We start from the raw sequence: 25,113 nt of genomic DNA, 5'->3' as shown, positions 1-25,113 counted from the left end.
CTGAGTTACTCCAGCACTCTGTGAAACGTCACCTATCCATGTTCTCCACAGATGCTGCCTGACCCGCTGAGTTATGGTGCAGCAGCATCTATGGAGCTAAGGAAATAGGCAACGTTTCGGGCCGAAACCCTTCTGGAAATAGGCAACGTTTCGGGCCGAAACCCGGAAGGGTTTCGGCCCGAAACGTTACCTATTTCCTTAGCTCCATAGATGCTGCTGCACCCGCTGAGTTACTCCAGCACAATGTGAAACATCACCTATCCATGTTCTCCACAGATGCTGCCTGACCCGCTGAGTTACTCCAACACTGTGTGCCCTTTGGCCGATAAGATTCATTTGGGTTTGGTTCTAATTTGTGATTTGGCATTAGAAAAATGGCCTGTAATTGTACAAAGATTTAATAAAGGAACTGTTTCCTTGGGCAAAGGATCAGTCAGTGACCAGATGGCGAGGATTTAAAATAATGTCACAATAAAACACTAGAGGGAAACTAAAGAGACACTTTCTCAGACTGAAGTTAGTTAGCATCTGAAGCAGTTCTCCCATAACTGTTTTGGGAGAAGATAATTCCGCTGGAACTTTCAAACAGCAATTGGACATATACTTGGAGCAACTTGAAGAGGGATCTTGAGCTGAAACGTCACCCATTCCTTCTCTTCAGAGATGCTGCCTGACCCGTTGAGTTACTCCAGCATTTTGTGTCTATCTTCAGTGTAAACCAGCATCTGCAGTTCCTTTCCACACGTGTCCTTGGAAGATGTTGATGGGGCAGTAGGGAAGGGACTGGGATGTGGGATTAATGGACAATCCAGAGCAAGTACAATAGGCCCACTGCCCACCAACTGTGTGGTGGGGCGATACTCGGAGGCAGATGGGGAAACAGTATTAAACACAGATCATGATCTCTACAAACAATTACACGTTCCTCCTCCGAACCATTTCAATGACATCAGGAGCTGTGATCCACCAGTACTTCAAGCTCAAACTGAAGGCGAAAGTTCAATAAAAGGGCATACCTTTAAAATGGGGATAAGGAGGAAATTCTTTACCAGGGGGTGATGAATCTGTGGAATTCATTGCCACAGACGGCCAAGTTTGGGTATTTCTAAAGCAGAGATTGGCTGGGTCTTGAATAGTAAAGTTTATGGGGGAGAAGGAAGGAGAATGGGGCTGAGAGGGGAAAGTACATCAGCCATGATTGAAGGGCAGAGTGGCCTCATTCTGAACCCATGACTTATGAACGTGTGTCCGATTAGGAAGGCAGCATGTGACCCAGTGTCACGTCAAGGAGCCTTGGGTAAACTGATTGCTGGGAACCAGGAGAAGATATCTGCTCTGTCTGAAACCATAGCTGGCACAAATGGAGTGGTCTTGACCACTGTATGATGATGGTGATTAGAATACCAACCAAAGTGATGGCCTGTGTTTAAGAAGGAACTGCAGAGCTGGAAAATCGAAGGTTACACAAAGATGCTGGAGAAACTCAGCGGGTGCAGCAGCATCTATGGAGCGAAGGAAATGGGCAACGTTTCGGGCCGAAACCCAGAAGGGTTTCGGCCCGAAACGTTGCCTATTTCCTTCAGTCTGAAGAAGGGTTCTTCAGAAGAAAGGAAAAAGGAAGAGGAGGAGCCCGAGGGCTGAGGGAGAGAGTTGGTGGGACGGGGGGGGAGGGGGTCACAGAGGGGGGAGCAGTTAGAGAGGAGCTTCATCAAAGTAGGCATACCTTGAGGAGATTTCGCAGTGGAGTAGACAAAGTGTTCAAGAAGGAACTGCAGATACTGGAAAATCGAAGGTAGACAAAAAATGCACTGCTGAGCTTGAGTGCTTTCGTAGCTGAATAATTTAAAAATAAGTTGTGTCAAAAGTTGAGATCCTCATTTCCGACCCACAAGAGCAAATGGGAACAAGTCATGGGACAATCAGGTGGAAAGTTTCTGTCAATTTATGTGATAAATGCAATAAAGAACAAGTTATCTACCTGGTGTTTAATCCCCCCTATGTTGTGGATCCAGCCACGGGGTTCCATTGCCGTGGGTTTAGCAGTGAAGATAACAAAGACAGTAGGGAAGTTCTCGAACACTACACCATGTAAACAGCAGGAACATCTGGTCTTTATCGAGAGAACTGAGCTGTGATCACATGCAGAGTGAAATTGTGACATTATGATTGCTACTGCCAATGGTGCCCGCTAGCAATGACAGAGTGTGTAATGATACAGATACCTGTGTTACAGGCAGGCCAAGGAGATAGTGCTGAAATATGAGGGGAGGCTGACCAGAACAAGAGGCTACCAGGCAGCAGGCGCAGAGGTAAGTTGGTAATCAACTCTCATCCACATTTAAACCAAGCGCTCTGGAGTTTGTTCAACATGCAGTAATTGGAGTGGTGACATGTGATGAATATTTGTGACACTGAAACCCAGTAAAAACATACAAAATAGGTGCAGGAGTAGGCCATTCGGCCCTTCGAGCCAGCACCGCCATTCAATATGATCATGGCTGATCATCCAAAATCAGTACCCCGTTCCTGCTTTCTCCCCATACCCCTTGATTCCGTTAGCCCCAAGAGCAATATCTAACTCTCTCTTGAAAACATCCAGTGAATCGTCCTCCCCTGCCTTTGTGGCAGAGAATTCCACAGGTTCACAACTCTCTGGCTGGAAACGTTTTTCCTCATCTCAGTCCTAAATAGCCTACACCTTATTCTTAAACTGTGACCCCTGGTTCTGGCCTCCCCCCAACATCGGGAACATTTTCCCTGCATCTAGCCTGTCCAATCCCTTAAGAATGAATGTTTCTATAAGATCCCCTTCATTCTTCTAAACTCCAGTGAATACAAGACCAGTTGATGTAATTATGTAGACAGAGGGTCATACAATAAATGTAATGGTGCGCCCCTACCAATTAGAGATGGCAAGACATGCTGGTCCTACCAGAAATGGTCACAGCCTGGACATAAATAAATAAATGCAGTGGGAAATACTCAATAGTTAGGCAACGTGTTGTAGAGTGGGAAACACTTTTATGGTTTCCGATCAATGACTTTCATCACAACTCGTTCTGAGTTCAACCTAAATCACCAACTCTTTTTTCTCTTCATTAATGGTGCTTGACCCATGGGTATTTGCAACAGTTTTGTTTAAATGTTTCAACAGCTACCATATTTTGCTTAGTCATAGTCATACTGCCCTTGGAAAAGGCGAGTTCACGTCTCCCGTTGCGGTCTGTCCTATGCTCCCAACTCCCCCTTCCTATAACATCTGTGGGTGCAGGCCCAATTGCATCCCTCTCGCTCAAGATATGGAGTCAACTCAGGAAAAACTTTGGTTTACAAGGCCCTTCCATCTTGACCCCACTGCTTAAAAACCACATCTTTAAACCTTCAAGTACAGACTATGCATTCAAAACCTGACATAGCAACGGTATCAGTAGTATCAAAAACCTATACAAGGATGGCATCTTTTCGTCCAACTACAGCCTCCCAAACTCCCACCTTTTTCGTTTTTTCCAGATTAGGGATTTTGTGAAGAAGACATTCCCCCAGGGTAAGGGCTTTGAGGGTCGCTTACATATTGTTGCACAATTATGCCTTGACTGTCACTGTCTGTATGCAAATTGCAGTGAAATTCAAATAAAAATATTTAAATAATAGTCATACTGCCCTTCAGCCCAACATGCCCCATCTGCACTAGTCCCAGCTGCCTGCGTTAGGCCCACATCTCTCTAAACCTGTCCTATCCATGTACCTGTCCAAATGTTTCTGTTGGATGAGATCCTTCTCTCAACTGTGGGGGGTTCATTGACCTGTTGGTTTGGTGTCACACCACTGTGGTTCACTCCTGGTCTTTGCTTTGAACTCTAGCTGTGGAAGCGGCTTGGGAGACTGGTGTACAATATCATGGTGCTTTTTATCCCCTGGGAAATGAGAATCAAGAAAATTGAAAGTAAGTAAATCATGTGGGAGATATGGGGTGTTGTTATGTGGTTGAACACTGCTTCCTGAGCCTACCTCCAGTGGTGGACTGGCCAGGGTGTCAGCTTGCCCGATGGCAAATGGGCCCCTATATCAAGTGGACCTCTGATGAAGTGGGCCCCCTTTGTCTCCTGATGTTTGGAGTTAGTGAAGGAAGGAACTGCTGCTGTCTGAAGGTACACAAAAAAGCTGGAGAAACTCAGCGGGTGCAGCAGCATCTATGAAGCGAAGGAAATTTGGGTTTCGGCCCGAAACGTTGCCGATTTCCTTTGTTCCATAGATGCTGCTGCACCCGCTGAGTTTCTCCAGCTTTTTTGTGTACCTTCGATTTTCCAGCATCTGCAGTTCCTTCTTAAACAAAACGCTGCTGTCTGAAGAAGGGTCTCAACCCAAAATTCACCCATTGCTTCTATCCAGAGACGCTGTCTGGCCCGCTCCAGCATTTTGTGTCTATCTTACGAGTTTGTAGTTGGTCATTTTTTTCACGAGGATCTGGGGGATCTGTAGGCTAGCGAGATGGGTGACTTCAGCTAAACCACTTGAAGTTAAATCAGCTTAGCCAACTTGATCATCAGCAGGTATGGATTATCTTGCTTGCTCAGGTTATCAGGTAGCTTCTGTGGGAAATGGAAGGCAGAACCGCTTAGAGCCACAAGAGAAAGCCGAGGCTGGGACCTTGAGCTAAAAGCAAACTGCTGGGGAAACTCGGCAGGTCAGGCAGCATCTGTGGAAGGAAACAGATGGACGGATGATGTTACAGGTCGGGACCCTTCATCTTCTAGACCATATTTTGGAATATATATTGGGATCGCTTGAAACAAATATATTAATTGTGGTAAGAAAGTCATTTTTATAGTGTTAATTCTACCTATCAATGAGAGCAGGAGCGTTTTCGAAAATGTAACCATATCATTCAGTTTATTTAATAGTGGTATAAAATTGGCACTAAATAATGATTTGTTTCTTCTCGTAATTTGAATACCCAGATACTTGAATTTTTCTGTTGCAATTTTGAAACGGAATTTTAGTAAGTGTCTCGCATCCTGTGGTTTTAAAGACATAATTTTGCTTTTATTCCAATTTATTCTATATCCTGAAAAAGAGCCGAATTCCTCAATTAGTGTTAATAAGGTGGGTATACTCGTTTGTGTATTAGTAATATATAAAAGGATATCATCAGCATATAATTACATTTTATTCTTTGAGCCCTTAGTATTATATCCGTGAATATTCGGATGATTTCTAATCCTTTCAGCCAGCGGTTCTATCATTAGGGCAAATAGCAATGGTGATAAGGCACAACCCTGCCTATTACCCCTTGATAAATAAAATTTTGGAGATAACATATTATTAGTTAATATTCTTGCCGTAGGTTTATCATAAAGTAGTTTAACCCACCTAATAAAATTCTCTCCCATGTAAAATTTTTGGAGTACCTTGTATAAATACTGCCATTTTACCTGATCAAATGCCTTCTCTGCACCCAGCGTGACAACTGAAATATCTTCAATGTCCTCTTTCTGAGAGTATATTATATTGAAAAGCCTTCTCAAATTATTAAATGATTGCCTTTTGGGTATAAATCCCGTTTGATCCGGGTTTACCAATTTGTTAATAGAATTATTCAGTCTTCTAGCTAGAATCTTTGCTAAAATTTTCTGATCGTATTTAGAAGTGATATAGCTCTGTAAGAACCCGGTTCCTCTAAATCTTTATCTTTTTTTGGTATAAGCGTTATTGTTGATTCTGCTAAAGGTTTGGGTAGTTTATTTTCGGTATAAGCCTGCGTGTATAAGTTGAGTAATCTTGGTACAATTGAGTCCTGAAATCGTTTATAAAATTCATTACTATAACCATCTGGTCCTGGGGTCTTCCCATTTTTCAATGAGTTTATTATTTGTTTTATTTCTTCACTAGTAATCCGTGCTCCTAATTCCTCTTGTTCTAAACTATCCAATTTAGGGAGATTGCAATTATCTAAAAAATTTGTAATTTTACTATCATCTGTATTTATTTTAGTTGTGTATAAATTCTGATAAAATTTGGCAAACCTTTTATTAATATCCTTTGATAGTGTTAGAAGCCCACCCTTAGTTTCTAGGGTAATGTCACCTGCCAGTCCACAATCCAAGCCCCACCTCACTGCTCCCAGTTTCCCAACATTATCTGTCTCTTTACCTCCACAGACGCTGTCTGGCCCGTTGAGTTCCTCCAGCTGTTTGTACCTTGCTTTTTATTTCTGACTGCCTGGTGGCTGTGTTGGGGCTGGACAGATCATGGAGACAGAATCGGGAGAGGTATCTGCTACTGGCTGCGGGGCGGGACGAGATGAGGAATGTCTCATGCTGAACAAGGAGAGTTGCACTTCTCAGACAGAGGAGGAATGCAACGTACACACACACACACACACACACACACACACACACACACACACACACACACACACACACACACACACACACACACACACACACACACACACACACACACACACACACACACACACACACACACATGGAACACCTAGACACTGTCACTTCCTACAAAGACCTTGCCCCACCAAAAGTGAACTGCTGTATGTGGCACTGAACTGCCTTCTTGTTGACAGGTCACTTTGGCTCTGGTGTGGCTTCGTACTTTATCTTTCTGAGGTGGATGTTTGGCATCAACATCGTGCTGACCATAATGACCGGAGCATTTGTCATCTTACCTGAGGTAGGAGCGCGCTGCATGGACCAACTAATGGTGACCCATCTGCCATTAATTTGCTCAAACCACTGCTGTAATATTCATGTTGATCAGTGATAGGAGCAGAATTCGGCCATTCGGCCCATCGTTTACTCTGTCATTCAATCATGACTGACCTATATCTCCCTCCTGACCCCATTCTCCTGCCTTCTCTACATAACCCCTGACACCTGTACTAATCAACAATCTATCTATCTCTGCCTTAATCATATCCACCTGCATCTCTTTGTGTTTCTCCAGCTGTTAGCAGGAGCTCCGTTCGGAAGTGTTACAAGCAAAACAATTCCCGCGGGATACATTGGAACGGCACAAGACCTGGATACCATCTGGTCACTTGGGGCAAGCATGTCATTATCTTTGACCACACGGCCAATATTACAGTGTATAATAGCTCAAATGTTTCATTACACCAGCGCCTGTTCTCAATGTAATTCTGTCCACACAGGGCTACCTCCAGTATTCTGTCATGTTCTATGGTTACTATGGCAACAAGAGGAAGATTGGGCGCGCTGGCTACCATTTGCCCCTGGCCTATTTCATGGTTGGGATGGCCATGTTCGCCTACAGCTTCATCATTCTGCTGCGCAAGTAATCGCCCTACTGCACACCGTCGCCTGCCAGTCCAGCGCCCAGCGCCCGGCACCACGCACGGACCCCACACACGGGCCCCACACACGGACCCCACACACGGGCCCCACACACGGGCCCCACACACAGACCCCACCCACGGGCCCCACACACGGACCCCACACACAGACCCCACACACGGGCCCCACACACGGGCCCCACACACGGGCCCCACACATGGACCCCACACGCATGGACCCCACACACGGGCCCACACACGGGCCCCACACACGGGCCCCACGCACGGGCCCCACGCACGGACCCCACACACGGACCCACACACGGACCCCACACACACGGACCCCACACACGGCCCCACACACGGCCCCCACACACGGACCCCACACACGGACCCACACACGGACCCCACACACGGACCCCACATACGGACCCACACCTGGCCCCCACACACGGACCCACACACGGACCCACACACGGACCCACACACGGCCCCACACACGGCCCCCACACACGGCCCCCACACACGGAGTGTTTGTGTGTGGACCCACACACGGACCCACACACGTGACCCACACACGGACCCACACACGGCCCCCACAAATTGTGGTCCCATGTGTTTATATGTTGCCGGGGGGCTGGGAACTGTGTGTGTGTGTGTGTGTGCGTGCATGTGTATGCATGTTTGTGTGTGTGCATGTTTGTGTGTGTGTGTATATGCGTGTGTGTGTGAATCTGTGTGTGTATGTGAAATTGTGTGTGCGTGTATGTATGTGTGTGTGTGTGTGTATGTATGTGCGTGTGCATGTATGTGCGTGCATATGTGTGTGTGCATGTGTGCGTGCACATGTGTACGTGCATATGTGTGCGTGTATATGTGTATGTGCATGCATGTGTGCGTGCATATGTGTGTGTGCATGTGTATGCCCCTTACTTTGTGAATGGGTGGCGGGTGTGCTGGGGGTGAAGATTGTCATCACTCTCTGACTTTGCGTTGCAGGATGGCCAAGAACTCTCGACTGAGCATGGCCAGCGCCTCTGATGAAAACTACACCTTCTGCTGGAAGCTGTTCTGTGCCTGGGATTACCTGATTGGCAACCCAGAGGCTGCGGAGAGCAAGACGGCCGCAGTCATCAACAGTATCCGAGTACGTCGCTCCCACCAACCCAACCTACCACAAACGCCTGGGGGAACTCCAACATTTTACGATTTTTAACATCCTGCCTGGTTTTTAATCAATCCCATTCCGCACCTGGCTCCCTGCAGCTCTGCATAGTTCTCTATCTGCTTCCACTGCCCTTCCAAGCACAGCGTGCTGGAGCAAAACCCCATGTTATATATGTCTCTGCTCTGATTGCTTTGTGAACCACTTGTACATCCACCACCTCTGGCTATGTGGCAGATGTTTCTGCTAATTCATTCTCGAGCGGCTAACGTGATTTCACAGGCAACTGATCTGGGAAACTTTTTCACACAAAGGGTGGTGGGTGTATGGAACGAGCTGCCGGAGGAGGTAGTTGAGTTTTATGAACGGTTAGACAGGTACATGGATAGGACAGGTTTGGAGAGGTATGGGCCAAATGCAGGCAGGTGAGACTAGTGTTGGTCGGTGTGGGCAAGTTGAGCTGAAAGACCTGTTTCCACGCTGTATGGCTCTGACTGAACCGTTCTATCACCAACTAGAGAGGGATCTTGAACTCCCATCGACCTCATTGGAGACCCTCAGTCTATCTTTAATCGAACTTTACCTCGCACTAAATGTTATTCACTTCATCCTGTATCTATACACTGTGGATGGTTTGATTGTAATAGACAACAGGTGCAGGGGTAGGCCATTCAGCCCTTCGAGCCAGCACCGCCATTCAATGTGATCATGGCTGATCATCCACAATCAGTACCCCGTTCCTGCCCATCTCCCTATCCCTAAGAGCTCTATCTAGCTCTCTCTTGAAAGCATTCCGAGAACTGGCCTCCACCGCCCTCTGAGGCAGAGAATTCCACACACTCACAACTCTTTGTGAAAAATGTGTAGTCTACAGCTGACTGGAAAGCATGCAACAAAAAAGCTTTTTACTGTACCTCTCGTGACAATAAACTAAACTATGGGGATGCCTTAATGAATGAATGAATAGGTTTATTGGCCAAGTATGTACACATACAAGGAATTTGCCTTGGTGCTCCGATCGCAAGTAACAGCACGACACACAGTAAACTATTAAGAATAAAACATAAACCATTAAAACATTAAGAATAAAATATCATAGTTTAAACATGTGAATGAAATAAAATAGCAGAGCAAAAGGAGGCTACAAACAGATAACTAGAAGGATGGCAACATGACAAAGAGGTAACTATCTAGCAACTTCTGAAAAGCCAGAGTGGACATTGAATACGGACATTGACCAATCTCATGTACAAATAGAAAAGTAGAAGAGATGATTGTCACAGTAGACAGGATACGGTGCTGGTGCAACAAAGGGGAATGTGCCAATGTTGAAGACTCATTGTTCCCTTGTTTGCAGAGGTAAGGCAACTGGTAAAAGTATATCTTCTGAAGAAGATTGAAAATTGATTTTTTTTGTGGAAAATCTATAACTAAACTAAGATGCCTGTGCTGACCAGTAACGGGGCTAATGGTGAATGTCCATTTCTCTTTGAAGGAAGCTATTCTGGAGGAGCAAGTGAAGAAGAAGGATAGAAGTCTGTAAGTATTGGCACCAGGCCATCATTGGACCCGGTCTCAGCAGCTGGTGAAAGAGAGTCCACACTAACGAGGCTGGTCTGATGTTTCCACAGGGCAGTGATCATCAGTCTGAGGATCCTTGCCAATATCCTGGTGCTTCTCTCGTTGGCTGGTAGCATCTACATCATCTACTTTGTTGTTGATCGCTCTCAGGAGCTAGAACGGACCAAGATCGAGCTCACTCTCTGGGAAAAGAACGAGGTAGACATTTGTCTTTGAGGCGGGTGGTTGCAGCCAGAAGGACTAAGTGCAGCATGAGTCCACTGACCGTCTGCTCTGTGTCTAGGTCAGTGTGGTCGTTTCACTCATCACCATGATCGCACCGTCTGTGTTTGAGCTGGTCGCCCAGCTGGAGATGTTGCACCCCAGGACCACACTGCGCTTCCAGCTGGCCAGGTTAGTCCTCACCTCACCCCAACCTCACCTGTCGACCACATTTACTGCCGACTGAAGCAGGTACCGAGGCCAAACACTCCAGCTTCCCAACAACCACTAGGATCTTAAACACACCAAACACCAACCGACCTGAAACGTTCTCCACAGACTGCCTGACCCGCTGAGTTACTCCAGCACTCTGTGAAACGTCACCTATCCATGTTCTCCACAGATGCTGCCTGACCTGCTGAGTTACTCCAGCACTCTGTGAAACGTCACCTATCCATGTTCTCCACAGATGCTGCCTGACCCACTGAGTTACTCCAGCACTCTGTGAAACGTCACCTATCCATGTTCTCCACAGATGCTGCCTGACCTGCTGAGTTACTCCAGCACTCTGTGAAACGTCACCTATCCATGTTCTCCACAGATGCTGCCTGACCCACTGAGTTACTCCACACTCTGTGAAACGTCACCTATCCATGTTCTCCACAGATGCTGCCTGACCCGCTGAGTTACTCCAGCACTCTGTGAAACGTCACCTATCCATGTTCTCCACAGATGCTGCCTGACCCGCTGAGTTACTCCAGCACTCTGTGAAACGTCACCTATCCATGTTCTCCACAGATGCTGCCTGACCCACTGAGTTATGGTGCAGCAGCATCTATGGAGCTAAGGAAATAGGCAACGTTTCAGGCCAAAACCCTTCTGGAAATAGGCAACGTTTCAGGCCAAAACCCTTCTGGAAATAGGCAACGTTTCGGGCCGAAACCCAGAAGGGTTTCGGCCCGAAACGTTACCTATTTCCTTAGCTCCATAGATGCTGCTGCACCCGCTGAGTTACTCCAGCGCTCTGTGAAACGTCACCTATCCATGTTCTCCACAGATGCTGCCTGACCCGCTGAGTTACTCCCGCACTTTGTGTCTATTTTTTGTGTAAATCAGCATCTGCAGTTCCTTCCTATTCTCTCTGACTTTCACCGCTAAATCCGTCTTAACCTGCCTGATCTCCCGGTGGCCCCGCACTTCAACTCCCCCTCCCATTCCCAATCTGACCTTTCTGTCCTGGGCCTCCTCCATTGTCAGAGTGAGGTCCAGCGCAAATTGGAGGAACAGCACATCATATTTCACTTGGGTAGTTTACACTCCAGAGGTATGAACATTGACTTTTTTAACTTCAGATAGTCCTTGCTTTCTCTCTCCAACCCCTTCCCCTTCCTAGTTCTCCCAACAGTCTTACTGTCTCTGACTACATTCTATCTTTGTCCTGCCCCGTCCCCCGTCTGGAGAAAGGTCTCGACCCGAACCGTTACTCCAGCGTTTTGTATCCACTCTCTCTCTCTGACTCTGCATTCCTGTCTGTTTCCCACCACAGGGTGCTGGTTCTGTACCTGGGAAACCTCTACAGTTTGATCATCGCTCTGCTTGACAAAGTGAACAGTATGAGTATGTTGGTGAGCATGGCACTTGTTGGACTCTGGGGACTGTGAGTTAGTGTAGTGAGGGTCACTGTCTTTTCACCACTAAAGTGGCAGATGATTTTCAGTGGAGCAAGTTCATGCGCAACATGCTGAAGTAACAGGTGCAATCCAACGGTCCAATGATTCAATGATACTTTATTGTCTCATGTACCTAGATACAGTGAAATGCTTTGTTTTGTGTACAACCTCAGGCTGCCTCGGCAAGGCCAGCAGCATAATCAAGGACCCAGTCGCACCCCAGCCACTCCCTCTTCTCCCCTCTCCCATCAGGCAAAAGGTAAAGAAATGTGAAAACGCACACCTCCAGATTCAGCGACAATTTCATCCCAGCTGTTATCAGGCAACTGAACCACCCACCACAACCAGAGAGCAGTGCTTAACTACTATCTACCTCATTGGTGACCCTTGGACTATCCTTGATCGGACTTTACTGGCTTTTCCTTGCACTAAACGTTATTCCCTTATGTATCTATACATTGTAAATGGCCCGAATGTAATCATGTATTGTCTTTCTGCTGACTGGTTAGCACGCAACAAAAAGCTTTTCGATGTACCTTTATCTCCAAACCAAGCCAAACTAAACTAAACTAAACCAATCCTGAAATGTAACTTGAACATTTAATAAATTTGAACATGCAATGATGAACCCGTCCTTAACCCAAGCTTCATGTCTGAACACTTCTTGCAGGATAACACCAATGACACAGGCTCATCATTCTTGGCCACCAGAGCACTGCCAGAGGAGGAGAATCTCTCGACCATCGTACCTGAGATCAGGCTGAGGCAGAACATCACCTTCAGCTCAGCCTACAACAAAACCAAACCAATAAGCAAGTTTAATAAGACAGCCACATATGACTACAACATTCTGTCACAACAAGACCAGTGCTGGGAAACGTATGTGGGACAGGTTTGTAGATAACTCTTTGTATTATTCTGTGCCACTGAGCAGTGAGCACCGCAGTAATCTTGGAGCCAACTGTAGCTAGCTGTGTTCCTGGTGGTTTCAGCATTAGATCTCCTATTGCACCTTTCCCCAGACTTGCACCATCTACCCACACTCACAGCTCAACCGGAAAGCAAACTCACTCCATGTTACCTCTGAAGAAGGGTCTCGACCCGAAACGTCACCTATCCTCTTACTCCAGAGATGCTGCCAGACCCGCTGAGTTACTCCAGCACTTTGTTTCATTAATACATTAATCAGGATTGTAAAAAGAAACACGTTTAATACATTCATAATTATAAATGAAAGTGGTCAAAATTAGTCAATGTGTAAAACCCCATCAGTTCTTTCTCCTGGGTTTTGCTCCAAACTCTCTAATGCAGGTTAATTCTTATGTTCAATAACCTCCAGGATAATACTGGGGAATAGGGAGCTCTGGTTGTGGTACAGATCAGATCAGGTAGCCTTGATGGGCTGAATGGCCTAGTCACGCTCATATAAATGATGTTCTATAACAGCATTTAGGTTTACATGGATATGGGGGTAAGTGGGACTGATTTGGATGGGGCATCTTGGTGAGCATGGATGAACTGGGCTGGTTCCCAGCTGTGTAACTCGGACTCCATGCCAGAAATAATGCTGGAATAAAGATTAAAGCAGGCAACACTGGTGGGGTTAGGGGTGGTTGGGAGATGGTCGGGAGAGAAGTAAGGAGGATGAATTTAATCAGATCTGGAAAATATTAGAGAATGAATAGATTAGAATCATGTACAAAGAGACTTTGAGATGGGGAAGGTGAGGAGAGAGCCAGAGGGGTGAAGGGTTCCAGGGTAAAGGCCAGGATTGCTTCATTACAAAAGGGAGTTAGGAGAAAAGGAATAGGTGATGTTTGAAGAAGGGTCTCGACCCGAAATGTCACCGATTATTTTTCACCAGAGATGCTGTCAGACCCGCTGAATTACTCCAGCACAATGTGTCAAACTGTGGTTACCCTAACCCTCCCAATTCTGTTAGTCCTTGCTGTCTCCTCCCCTTCCTCAGCTCCCCACTGTGTCACCCTCCAACTGTGGTTTCCCCACCCAACCCCCGATCAGTGAAGAAGGGTTTCGGCCCAGTTCCTATTTCCTACATAGATGAAAGCTTTTTGTGTAAATTCGACAGCAAAGCGGGTCCAGGCAGTTTCTTTCTACACAAATGAAATTGTGAATTGGACAAAAGCGGGTCCAGGGGTGGGATAATTGGCTGGGTCACTGTGTGAGTTTGGATCAAAGGTCCGCCAGAGATGAGCTTGCTCCGTCACATGCTCATAAACTGAACAGGAACTCCACAGGTGTTTGTTACATGCTGACCATTCTAAAGGACCGTCACCATTATTTACTGGGGCATAACGGTGGCACAGCGGTAGAGTTGCTGCCTCACAGCGCCAGAGACCCGGGTTCGATCCCGATGACGGGTGCTGTCTGTACGGAGTTTGTACATTCTCCCCGTGACCTGCGTGGGTTTTATCCAGGTGCCCCCACCTGCCAAAGACGTACAGGTTTGTAGGTTAATTGGCTTCTATGAATTGTCTGCACTGTGTAGGATAGAACTAGTGACTAGGTGATCATTGGTCAGAGCAACAAAGGGCCCGTTTCCGTGCTGTATCTCTAAACTAAACTATCTATGAGCAGTCTGAAGAAGGGTCACGACCTGAAACGTCACCCATTCCTTCTCTCCAGAGATGCTGCCTGTCCAGCTCAGTTACTCCAGCATTTTGTGTCTATCATTGAGGACAATTCCTTTCATTTCTGTAGTGGGCTTGCGATAAGTTCATGTTCATAAGTTATAGGAGCAGAATTAGGCCACTCGGCCCATCAAGTCTACTCTGCCATTCAATCATGGCCGATAATTCTTTCCCTCTCAACCCCATTCTCCTGCCTTCTCCCCGCAACCCGTGTTCCAGAGAGGCCTGTTCTTGCATCAGGCATCAGCTAATGAGGAGGGATTTGTGTACCTGCAGGAGATGCTGAAGTTGTCTATCATAGACATGTTGTTCACCGTTGGCAGCATTCTGCTCATTGACTTCATTCGTGGCCTCTTTGTCCGATACCTGAGTGACTGTTGGTGCTGGGATCTGGAGAACAAGTTTGTGAGTATTGCATCAACTTAAACCGTGCACCATCTTCACAATTTGTTTTCACCACGTTCTCATTATTTATTATAAATCTCTTCCAGCCCGAGTATGGAGAGTTCAAGATAGCGGAGAATGTACTGCATCTGATATATAACCAGGGAATGATATGGTACGTTGCAGTTCATTCATATGTTTTATTCAATCAAGTAAAGAAATATATTATCTAAGATACTAGCTGAGATATACGATGTCTTACTCAATATTAGATGAGCAAGATGAACAATGAAATAAGAATGCAGGGATAAGAGGAAACATTGGCTGCTTGATCAGAATGTTTGATGTGAGCAGTAGAACACACAGTCTTAGAGTAACTCAGCGGGTGAGGCAGCATCTGTGGAGAACATGGCTAGGTGAGTTTCACGTGCTTAACACAGAGTGCTGGAGAACATGGTAACTCAGCGGTAACTCAGCGGGTCAGGCAGCATCTGTGGAGAACATGGATAGGTGACGTTTCACAGAGTGCTGGAGTAACTCAGCGGGTCAGGCAGCATCTGTGGAGAACATGGATAGGTGACGTTTCACAGAGTGCTGGAGTAACTCAGCGGGTCAGGCAGCATCTGTGGAGAACATGGATAGGTGACGTTTTACAGAGTGCTGGAGTAACTCAGCAGGTCAGGCAGCATCTGTGGAGAACATGGATAGGTGACGTTTCAGCTTGGAACCCTTCTTCAGACTGAGTAAGGGTCCTGACCTGAAAAGACACCTATCCATGTCTTCCAGAGATGCTGAGTTACTCCAGCACTGTGTTCTACACAAGATTCCAACATCTACAGATGTTTGCATGTTGATGCGAGGTCTGTTTAAGGCTCTGGAGAAGAGACAGTTTCCCTGCTCTACCCCTCAGTAAGACTGTGGTTGAGCTGATCTTGATCTTTGCTCTACATGACCCTTGAGCAAACAGCACCGTGCATGAGGTCAAACAATACTCGTGGTTCAGCAGTTTCAATCTCCTGGAGGGTGGAGCAAGAGCATTTTTATATTGTGCACTCAGCCACTAGAGGGTGGAATAGCAATAGGATTGCTCGAATCTCCAGCATCGTAGGCGCTCCCTTAGTACTGAGTGAATGGAACTGTAAGCATCTGCTGGGGAACTTGGCAAGGTCCGTGCTGGTGAAGGAATGTCCACTCTTCACTCTTCATGTCCACTTACTTTGCAGCAACTCTAGGAGACCTGTTGTTGCAAAGAACTATCCCTACTTGGAACCTGTCGCTTGGGAGAGAGTCAGTGGAAAGGCCAAGTCAGTGGATATTTTTAAGGCAGAGAGAGAGACAAATTCTTGATTAGAACGGGTGTCACGGGTGATGGAGAGAAGGCAGGAAAATGTGATTACGAGGCAGAGATCAGCCATGATTGAATGGTGGAGTGGACTCGATGGGCCAAATGGCCTAATTCTACTCCTATAACTTGGAAGAAAGCAGCACCCTGAGGAAGTGTGTCCATCCACATTGAATGTATGCCCAGCACATGTAGGCATCTGCAAAATCACCTTGCCTCTGCAACAAAGGTTTAGACACATGGAACAGCAGGTGCTGATTAAATACACAGAAAAACCACAAAGTGCTGGAGTAATTCAGCACTGGGTCAGACAGCATCCCACTGGATGGCCCACTAGGTTACTCCAGCACGTTGTGTCCTTTTGTGTATGAACCAGCATCTGCAGTTCTTTGACTCTACACTACGGACATGGATAGGTGATGTTTTAGGGCAGGAACCTGCATCAGACAAGATGTGGAAGAGGCACAAATACTTGTTGGAAATCCTAAAATACTCCCCATTCCCCATTGCGTACCACTAGTTACATGTTTAAATCACTCCGTAGAACCATGTTGATTCTACATAATCATTCCTGAGAGTCGGATTCCAACATTTTCCCAATGAAAGATGTTAGGCTGGCTGGTTTATAGTTCCCCGTTTCCTCTCTCCTTCCTTCCATGAATAAATTTTAAGATATTGATCTATCTTTGCCCTTTGCAGACCATAGTAGGGCTGGCTATTTCCAGCCTCCGTCTCCAGTGTTTGATTTAATGTGTGTCTTCAATCTTTAGGATGGGAGCCTTCTTCTCACCTTGCCTTCCAGCCTTCAACGTCCTCAAACTGATTGGTCTGATGTATTTAAGGAGCTGGGCAGTGCTGACGTGCAATGTTCCACACCAGCAAGTATTCCGAGCATCAAGGTCAGTCAGTCGCTGGGGCATCGTTCTCTGTTCAATGATAATTCACTGTGAAATATGGGGTTACTTATCTTCTGCAGACTCGAAGCTCAGTGGGACAGGCAGCATTTCTGGAGAGATGGAATGGGTGACATATCAGGTCGAGCCCCTTCATTAGACTAGTTGTGTTACTGACCTGGCGTGGGTCATCTTCTGATTGGGTTTCGTTTCAATGGTCAATGGTTCTGAGGATGTTCTGCTATTGTGTGATTTCTCTCCCAGGTCTAACAACTTCTACCTGGCCATGACCTTGTTCATGTTGTTCTTGTGTATGCTGCCCACTGTCTTTGCTATTGCCAGATACCGCCCATCACAGAGCTGTGGGCCCTTCAGGTAATATACTTTAAAATCATTTATGATCATTATACTTCAATATACTTTTAAATCTTTATATACTTTAAAAACATTTATGATCATCATTTTTCATGTATTTTTCACGCAGAGAGTGGTGAATCTCTGGAATTCTCTGCCACAGAAGTTAGTTGAGGCCAGTTCATTGGCTATATTTAAGAGGGAGTTAGATGTGGCCCTTGTGGCTAAAGGGGTCAGGGGGTATGGAGAGAAGGCAGGTACAGGATACTGAGTTGGATGATCAGCCATGATCATATTGAATGGCGGTGCAGGCTCGAAGGGCCGAATGGCCTACTCCTGCATCTAATTTCTATGTTTCTATCATACTTTAATATACTTTGTATATATTTTTATATACTTTAAGGATATAATATACTTTAAAAACACTTATGATCATTATACTTTAATATACTTTGTATATATTTTTATATACTTTTAAGTATATATACTTTATATAAATGATATACTTTGTGTATAATATACTTAAATCCATTATGATCATTAATATCTTTATATTCTATAAGCATATTTTTTTATATACTTGTAAGTATATACTTTATATAAATGATATACTTTATATTTTAAAATCATCAAAAAAGAATGTTTGAATAAATACCAGGAAGACAATATTAATGTTTTAATGTTTTAATGTTTTGAAACAGTGGCCAGGATAAGATTTATGACATTGTGTCTGACACAATAGTGAATGATTTCCCCGGCTGGTTCAACATGGTGATGAGTTACGTCACCAGTCCCGTGGTGGTCCTGCCTGCTCTGCTCCTGCTCTTGTAAGTTTAGTTTATTATTGTCTCGTGTACTGAGGTAAAGTGAAAAGCTTTGTATATGTGCTATCCAGTCAAAGAAAGGACTATAAATGAATACAATCGAGCCGTAGGGTCGAAGGGCCAAATAGCCTACTCCTGCACCTATTGTCTATTGTCTAATTGTTCACAGATACAGGATAAAGGGAGAGGTTGAGCAGGCTAGGATTTCATTCTTTGGGGCACAGGAGGATGAGGGGTGATCTTTTAGAGGTTTATAAAATCATGAGAGGAATAGATCGGGTAATGCACAGAGTCGCTTGCTCAGAGTAGGGGAATCGAGGACCAGAGGACATGGGTTTAAGGTCAAGGGGAAAAGATTTAACAGGAATCTAAGGGGTTAATGTTTTGACATAAAGAGTGGTGGGTGTATGGAACTGCTGGAGGGGGTAGTTGAGGCAGGTACTATCGCAACGTTTAAGAAACATTTAGACAGATGCATGGATAGGACGGGTTTAGAGGGATGAGGGCCAAATGCAGGCAGGTGGGACTAGTGCAGATGGGACTTGTAGGCCAGTGTGGGAAGTTGGGCCGAAGGGCCTGTGTTTGCATCCGACCAGTTCATCTTTCCTGAATTGATTTGTTGTTGGATGAGGAGAACTGAAATGAATTTCAACTAAAATGTCACATGGGAGATAATTAGAAGCATTCTCTTCTAATTGAACATCTGCAGTTTCTATAATGTGACAATACAGGAAGGGAGGAGAAATGGCATGGATTTCTATTGCACAATTCCATACTTATGATTCTTCCAAACATTTTATGAGCGTGTTTTACTCTTGAAACACAGTCAGCCAGCCAATGCAAATGTGATGAATCTGTGGGATTCACTGCCACAGACGGCTGTGGAGGCCAAGTCATTGGGTATTTTGTAAGGCAGAGATTGACAGATACTTGATTAGTACGGGTGTCAGGGGTTATGGGGAGAAGGCAGGAGAATGGGGTTGAGAGGGAAAGATAGATCAGCCATGATTGAATAGCAGAGTGGACTTGATGGGCTGAATGGCCTCATTCTGCTCCTATGACTTATGAACATGATCAAGACTCACCTAATGCATCCCACAATTGACATGTCACGAGTACAGCCACACTACCGTCTAGTGAAGAGCTAATAACAACACTAATGTAAATTCAGTCACCTTTACCTGCATGTCCATCTTTGTTTGTGATTTGTTCCTTGTCCCCTTCCAGTATGCTGATCTATTATCTCCAATCTATTGCTCGCTCACTAAAGTTTACCAACAATCAACTCCGGATGCAGCTCCAAGTTGTACGTACATTGTATTTGACTCTTGAAACGTTTGGCATGTTTTTACATCATTAAGTTTCATTAGAACAAAGAGCTGTGAATATTCACGTCTTTTCTGCCTGCAGGAGAGAACAGAAGACAAGAAGAAAGTGTCACAGATGGTAGCAGGTCAGAAAATCTCTCATAATGTCACCAAGAAACTTATTACTCTATGAAGCAGGTTAAACTGGAGATTAATTACATTGGAGATATTTCACATATATTTAAAAAAATGTTTTCAGTATTTTCCAAAAGTGAATATGCTCCATGTTATTTTAGTCTTCTTCTGTCGTACGTCTTTGAGACCGGCAGCTCCGTTGAGGCGAGCCAGGCCAGGCCAGGCCAACATGTCATGTCATGGTCCATTCGGTGGCCGGTGTTTGGGGCAACTGGTGACTATGTCTGTTGGGTCCACACACTCGCAGGAGGAGCTCGCTGTCCACGAGGTCCCACTGAATACCTTTGATCTTAGAGAGGATGTCAGGCATTCATGAACGGAATGAACATGGAATTTTACAAAGCTCTTCTTAGTCATGTATTTTTAATTTTTAAAGCAGAGATTGAGAGGTTCTTGATTAGTACGGGTGTCAAAGCTTACAGGGAGAAGGCCGGAGAATGGGGCTGAGGGGGATAGAATGGCGGAGTAAACATGATGGGCTGAATGGCCTAATTCTTCTGGCAATGGATAATGTTTGAATGGCGGTGCAGGCTCGAAGGGCCGAGTGGCCTACTTCTGCACCTATTTTCTTTGTTTTCTATGAATGCTTCACTTGTCAGCTTTTGGCCCTTTGCAGCAAGGTTTCAGGAAGAAAGCAAGAGTGGAGAACACGAGAGTGATGTCACCAGCCAGGGGTCGTCCCTGCACTCGTCGCCCCATAGGAATGGGGACTTGGTGAACGTCGACTCGCCCGCCTGTGCCAGGACTCACGTCCAGAGTATTTCCCATCAGCTGGCTCATCCTGCCAACCCCCCGAGGGTCATCGACCCCACTCACCACCCGCCCGCTGGAGCTGCACTAAAGCAGCGGGTCGAACACCACCCACACAGGTCAGAACACTCTTCCACAAATGATACTCATGGCTTTAGTTTTTATTTTAGATACAGAACATACAGCCAACGCTACAACAGTCTCACACTAACGGAAGTTTCACGAAATCTATCAGGGCAGCTGAGATTATAAATTCAGTTAAATCAAATTCTCTGAAAGGTTCACAGTCAATAATAGGAAGCGCAATACTACAGATTAACGGTGTAATTCATATCGGGCTAATGATGTACCAACATACAACCAACACAAGTCATAGCAACACAATTCAACCACCCTCTGACTAAAGAAATTCCTTCTCATCTTCTTTCGAAAGGTGCGTCATTTTATTCTGAGGCTGTGCCCTCTGGTCCTGGAATCTCCCACTAGTGGAAACATCTTCTCCACATCCACTCTATCCAGGCCTTTTACTATTCAGTAAGTTTCAATTAGGTCCCCCACCTTACCCGTCTAAACTACGGCGAGTACAAGCCCAGCGCCTTCAAACACTCATCATTCGGTCCCAACCCGAAACGTCACCTCTCCATTCCCTCCACAGATGCTGTGTGACCTGGGTTACTTAGCATTTTGTGTTTTACTACAGTTATGTGTTAGTGTAGTTGAGTTTAGTTTATTGTCAGTGAAAAGCTTTTGGTGCGTGCCAACCAGTCAGCGGAAAGACAATACGTGATTACAATCGAGCCATGGTGTACAGACGCTGGATAAAGGGAATAACATGAATAACATCTAGTGCAAGTCCAGTAAGACCAGGTAGTAGAGATGGCAATAAATCACCACCCTCCTGAGTTTAAATACGCTTTGTGAAATATTCTGCAATATAATGTCTGGATGGGCCGAATGGCCAAATTCTGCTCCTCCTACTTATGATCTGATTCCATATCTCCATATCCCTCCAAACCTGTCCTATCCATGTACCTGTCTAGCTGATGATTAAATGTTGGGATAGTCCCAGCCTCTGGCAGCTTGTTCCATACACCCACCACCCTCCGTGTGAAAACGTTACTCCTTAGATTCCTATTAAATCTTTTCCCCTTCGCCTTAAACCTGTGTCCACTGGTCCTTGATTGCCCTACTCTGGGCAAGAGACTACCTGATCTATTCCTCTCATGATTTTATACACCTGTGTAAGATCGCCCTCATCCTCTTGCGCTCCAAGGAATAGAGTCCCAGCCCACTCGACCTCTGCCTATAGCTCAGATCCTCTACATCCTGGTAAATCTTCTCTGTGCCCTTGCCAGATTGGCAACATCTTTCCTATAACACAATACTCTAAATGTGGCCTCACCAACGTCTTATACAACATTCACATGATCTCCCAACTCCTACATTCTTCTCTCTGGAGAAAAAGGATGGGTGATGTTTTGGGTTGGGACTTGCTTGTTTCTACACTATGCTTGTCTCCCCAGGTACCCAGCAGCTGTGGCAGCAACCACGAGTGGCCACTACAGAGCCAAGCCACCGGCCAGCCGAGTTACCAGATTGCCGGAGCATCTCCGTGCCGAGGTGCCGATTGGGAAGTGCGTGAGACCGGTCGTCTATTCCCCCACGCAAGGTCCTCCACAGACGATTCTGGGCCGTAGAGTCCACACTGCCCGGTACATCCTGGTTAATGAGCGGGAATCCAGGACCAGGATGATGCGTCCCATCGGCAGAATCACCAGACGTTACACCATGGAGGAGCCTAGAGAAATGGTGGAGATGCTGCCACGCAAGGTGAAGCATTACATCATGCACAGAGCACAGGGGGTGAGCTCGCAGTTACACTTCAGCGAGGAGGAAGAGGAGGAGGAGGGGGACGAGGAAGATGTGGCACAAACCTCCTTCATCACATCACCTCGCCCCCACTCCTTGTCAGACCTCCACCAACCCACTCGCTTCTACATCGGCGACAGCAAAGACAGTCGGCTGCTGATCGGGAAAGACTCGACCCAGATTCAGTACGGGTCATACAACGAGGGGCAGGTTGTACCTGGGACGTCCCACGATCAGGGACCTGACATCCAAAGTACGGGAGCTCACGCCAAGCGGAAGGCCAAGCAGAGAGCAGACCAGTCACTGACCGAATCAGACTCAGTATCCATAGCATCGAGCAGCGACCTGCAAAACAGCAGCAGTGACCAGTACATACAGGTCATTCACAGCAAGGACAAGTGTGTGAAACCTTCTAGTGACAAACTAAACACACCCAAGTCAAGAGCAAATGTTGAACTGAATGTTACTGAGGCTAAAGAGCTGATATGTTCAAATGTCTAGCGGGATGATACCTTTGTTTACACACAAGGTCAACATGTACAGAACGTACTACTGCATGGTGTGCCTATGCTGAATGTTATTTTAGTTTTTAGAGATACAGCATGGAAACGGGCCCATCAGCTCACTGAGTCCATGCCGACCACTTTCTCATCCACACCCCACAAACTAGGAATAATTCACCATGGGAAGGAACTGCAGATGCCGGTTTACACTGAAGACAAACACAAAATGCTGGAGTAACTCAGCGGGACAGGCAGCATCTCTGAATAGAAGGAATGGGTGATGTTTCTGGTCGAGACCCTTCTTCAGACTGAGCCAGGGGAGAGGGAGACACAGAGATAAGGAAGTGTAAGGTGTAAAAACGAGACATCAAAAGAGATGGGGTTCAAGGAAAATGTAGAATAGATCATTGTTAGCTCGGACAACAAAGCAAACAGATAAAAATGTAATCGGGGACTGTCAGATCGGTCGGAGAGCTAGAAGGGGGAAGGGGATGGAGAGAGAGAGGGAAAGCAAGAGATACTTGAAGTTCGAGAAGTCAATGTTCGTATCGTTGGGGTGTAAGCTGTCCAAGCGAAATACGAGAAGCTGTTCCTCCAATGTGCGCTGGGCCTCATTGGATGTCAATGGAGGAGGCCCAGGAAAGAAAGGTCAGAATGAGAGGGGGAGTTAAAGTGTTTGGCAACCAGGAGATCAGGTTGGTTTAGACGGACTCTGAGAAAGTTAGTTTATTGAAAGAGCAATAAATCTACACTAGGTTCTGAAAATCCACACTTGAAATAACCCCAAAATGCTGGAATTGCTCCTTAGGTCAGGCAGCATCAAAAGAGAGAGAAAGGGGAGATTTTTAATGATTTGGGTGAAAGATCCTTCATGAAAACTAGGATTAAGTAGAAATAAGCAGCTTTTCATTGATTGATGGCAAGATACAGCATGGAAACAGGCCATTAACCCCAGCATCACCTGTTCACACTAGTTCTTTGTTATCCCACCTTCTCATTCACTGCCTGCACACTAGGGGCAACGTACAAACCTGCACGTCTTTAGGATATGGGATGAGCCGGAGCTCTCGGAGAAAACCCACACGGTCACAGCAAGAATGTAGAAACTCTGTACGTCAGCGCCCGAGGTCAGGATTGAACCTGGCTCTCTAGCGCTGTGTGGGCAGCAGCTCTGCCACTTGCTCCTAACACCCAACACCTCTTGTGTAAGAGAATCTTTCCACCTCCACCTTAACCCGGAGACTGTAAGTTAACCTCATCTATTCCATACCTATTGTATGAATCATTGCCGGTGATGATTCATCAGAAGAAAGACATTCCTTTCTGACTAAATAAAGAAACATGACGTCAATCTAGGACCTTGGTGAGAGAGGAGAATCTAGCCTTTTGCTCTGGTATTTTATTTAATTCACATGTTTAATCAATAATGTTTGATTATTAATATTTAATGTTTTATGTGTAATTCCTAACTGTTACTATCTCGTGTTGTCACTTGCGGGCGGAGCACCAAGCCAAATTCCTTGTATGTGAATACTTGCTCAATAAACTTATTCATTCATTCATTCAGGCACAGCGGCAGTTTTTGGATTGAGCAATGAGGAAACAATGTTGGCTTGGGAAATGCACTGTGAGCGAGAGAGGAGAGTGGGGTAGCAAAAAACAAAAGTGCTGGAGTAACTTAGCATCTCTTGAGAACATGGATAGGTGATGTTTGAGGGCGTGACCATTCAAACTGATTGAAAGGGTGGGGGGGGAGAAAACTGGGAGAGAGGAGAGACAGGTTGAGGCGCAGCAGGTGAGAGGTGGACACAGGTGAGTGAAGGGGCGGGGCTTGATGGTTGGAGCAGCGCGGGGCGGGGCTGGGGGCGGGGCTGGAGGAGCGCGGGGCGGGGCTGGGGGCGGGGCTGGAGCAGCGCGGGGGCGGGGCGGGGCTGGGGGCGGGGCTGGGGGCGGGCGGGGCTGGAGGAGCGCGGGGCGGGGCTGGGGGCGGGGCTGGAGCAGCGCGGGCGGGGCGGGGCTGGGGGCGGGGCTGGGGGCGGGGCTGGAGCAGCGCGGGGCGGGGCTGGGGGCGGGGCTGGGGAGCGCGGGGCGGGGCGGGGGGCGGGGCTGGGGGGGCGG

General features: G+C 46.3%; 1 protein-coding gene across 1 annotated transcript in view; it reads left to right on the top strand.

The window, feature by feature from the left end:
- Window positions 1-24,600, top strand: part of LOC129712524 (transmembrane channel-like protein 3) — a 28,399-nt gene extending 3,799 nt beyond the window's left edge. The window contains exons 3-22 of the mRNA XM_055660999.1: window positions 2,234-2,309; window positions 3,862-3,943; window positions 6,581-6,687; window positions 6,961-7,059; window positions 7,166-7,308; window positions 8,306-8,453; window positions 9,967-10,010; window positions 10,103-10,250; window positions 10,336-10,445; window positions 11,800-11,878; window positions 12,594-12,815; window positions 14,851-14,979; window positions 15,066-15,133; window positions 17,071-17,199; window positions 17,458-17,568; window positions 18,249-18,374; window positions 19,599-19,677; window positions 19,782-19,824; window positions 20,490-20,742; window positions 22,147-24,600. Coding sequence (XP_055516974.1) covers window positions 2,234-2,309; window positions 3,862-3,943; window positions 6,581-6,687; window positions 6,961-7,059; window positions 7,166-7,308; window positions 8,306-8,453; window positions 9,967-10,010; window positions 10,103-10,250; window positions 10,336-10,445; window positions 11,800-11,878; window positions 12,594-12,815; window positions 14,851-14,979; window positions 15,066-15,133; window positions 17,071-17,199; window positions 17,458-17,568; window positions 18,249-18,374; window positions 19,599-19,677; window positions 19,782-19,824; window positions 20,490-20,742; window positions 22,147-22,993 — 3,043 coding nt within the window. The 3' untranslated portion in view covers window positions 22,994-24,600. The remainder of the gene's footprint in view (window positions 1-2,233; window positions 2,310-3,861; window positions 3,944-6,580; window positions 6,688-6,960; window positions 7,060-7,165; window positions 7,309-8,305; window positions 8,454-9,966; window positions 10,011-10,102; window positions 10,251-10,335; window positions 10,446-11,799; window positions 11,879-12,593; window positions 12,816-14,850; window positions 14,980-15,065; window positions 15,134-17,070; window positions 17,200-17,457; window positions 17,569-18,248; window positions 18,375-19,598; window positions 19,678-19,781; window positions 19,825-20,489; window positions 20,743-22,146) is intronic.
- The last annotated feature ends 513 nt before the right edge of the window (window positions 24,601-25,113 follow it).

The sequence above is a fragment of the Leucoraja erinacea genome, chromosome 33, assembly GCF_028641065.1.
Source record: "Leucoraja erinacea ecotype New England chromosome 33, Leri_hhj_1, whole genome shotgun sequence".
Classification (NCBI taxonomy): Eukaryota; Metazoa; Chordata; class Chondrichthyes; order Rajiformes; family Rajidae; genus Leucoraja; species Leucoraja erinaceus.
The sequence above is the reverse complement of the archived record's forward strand: the minus strand, read 5'-3'. Positions and strand labels throughout refer to the sequence as shown.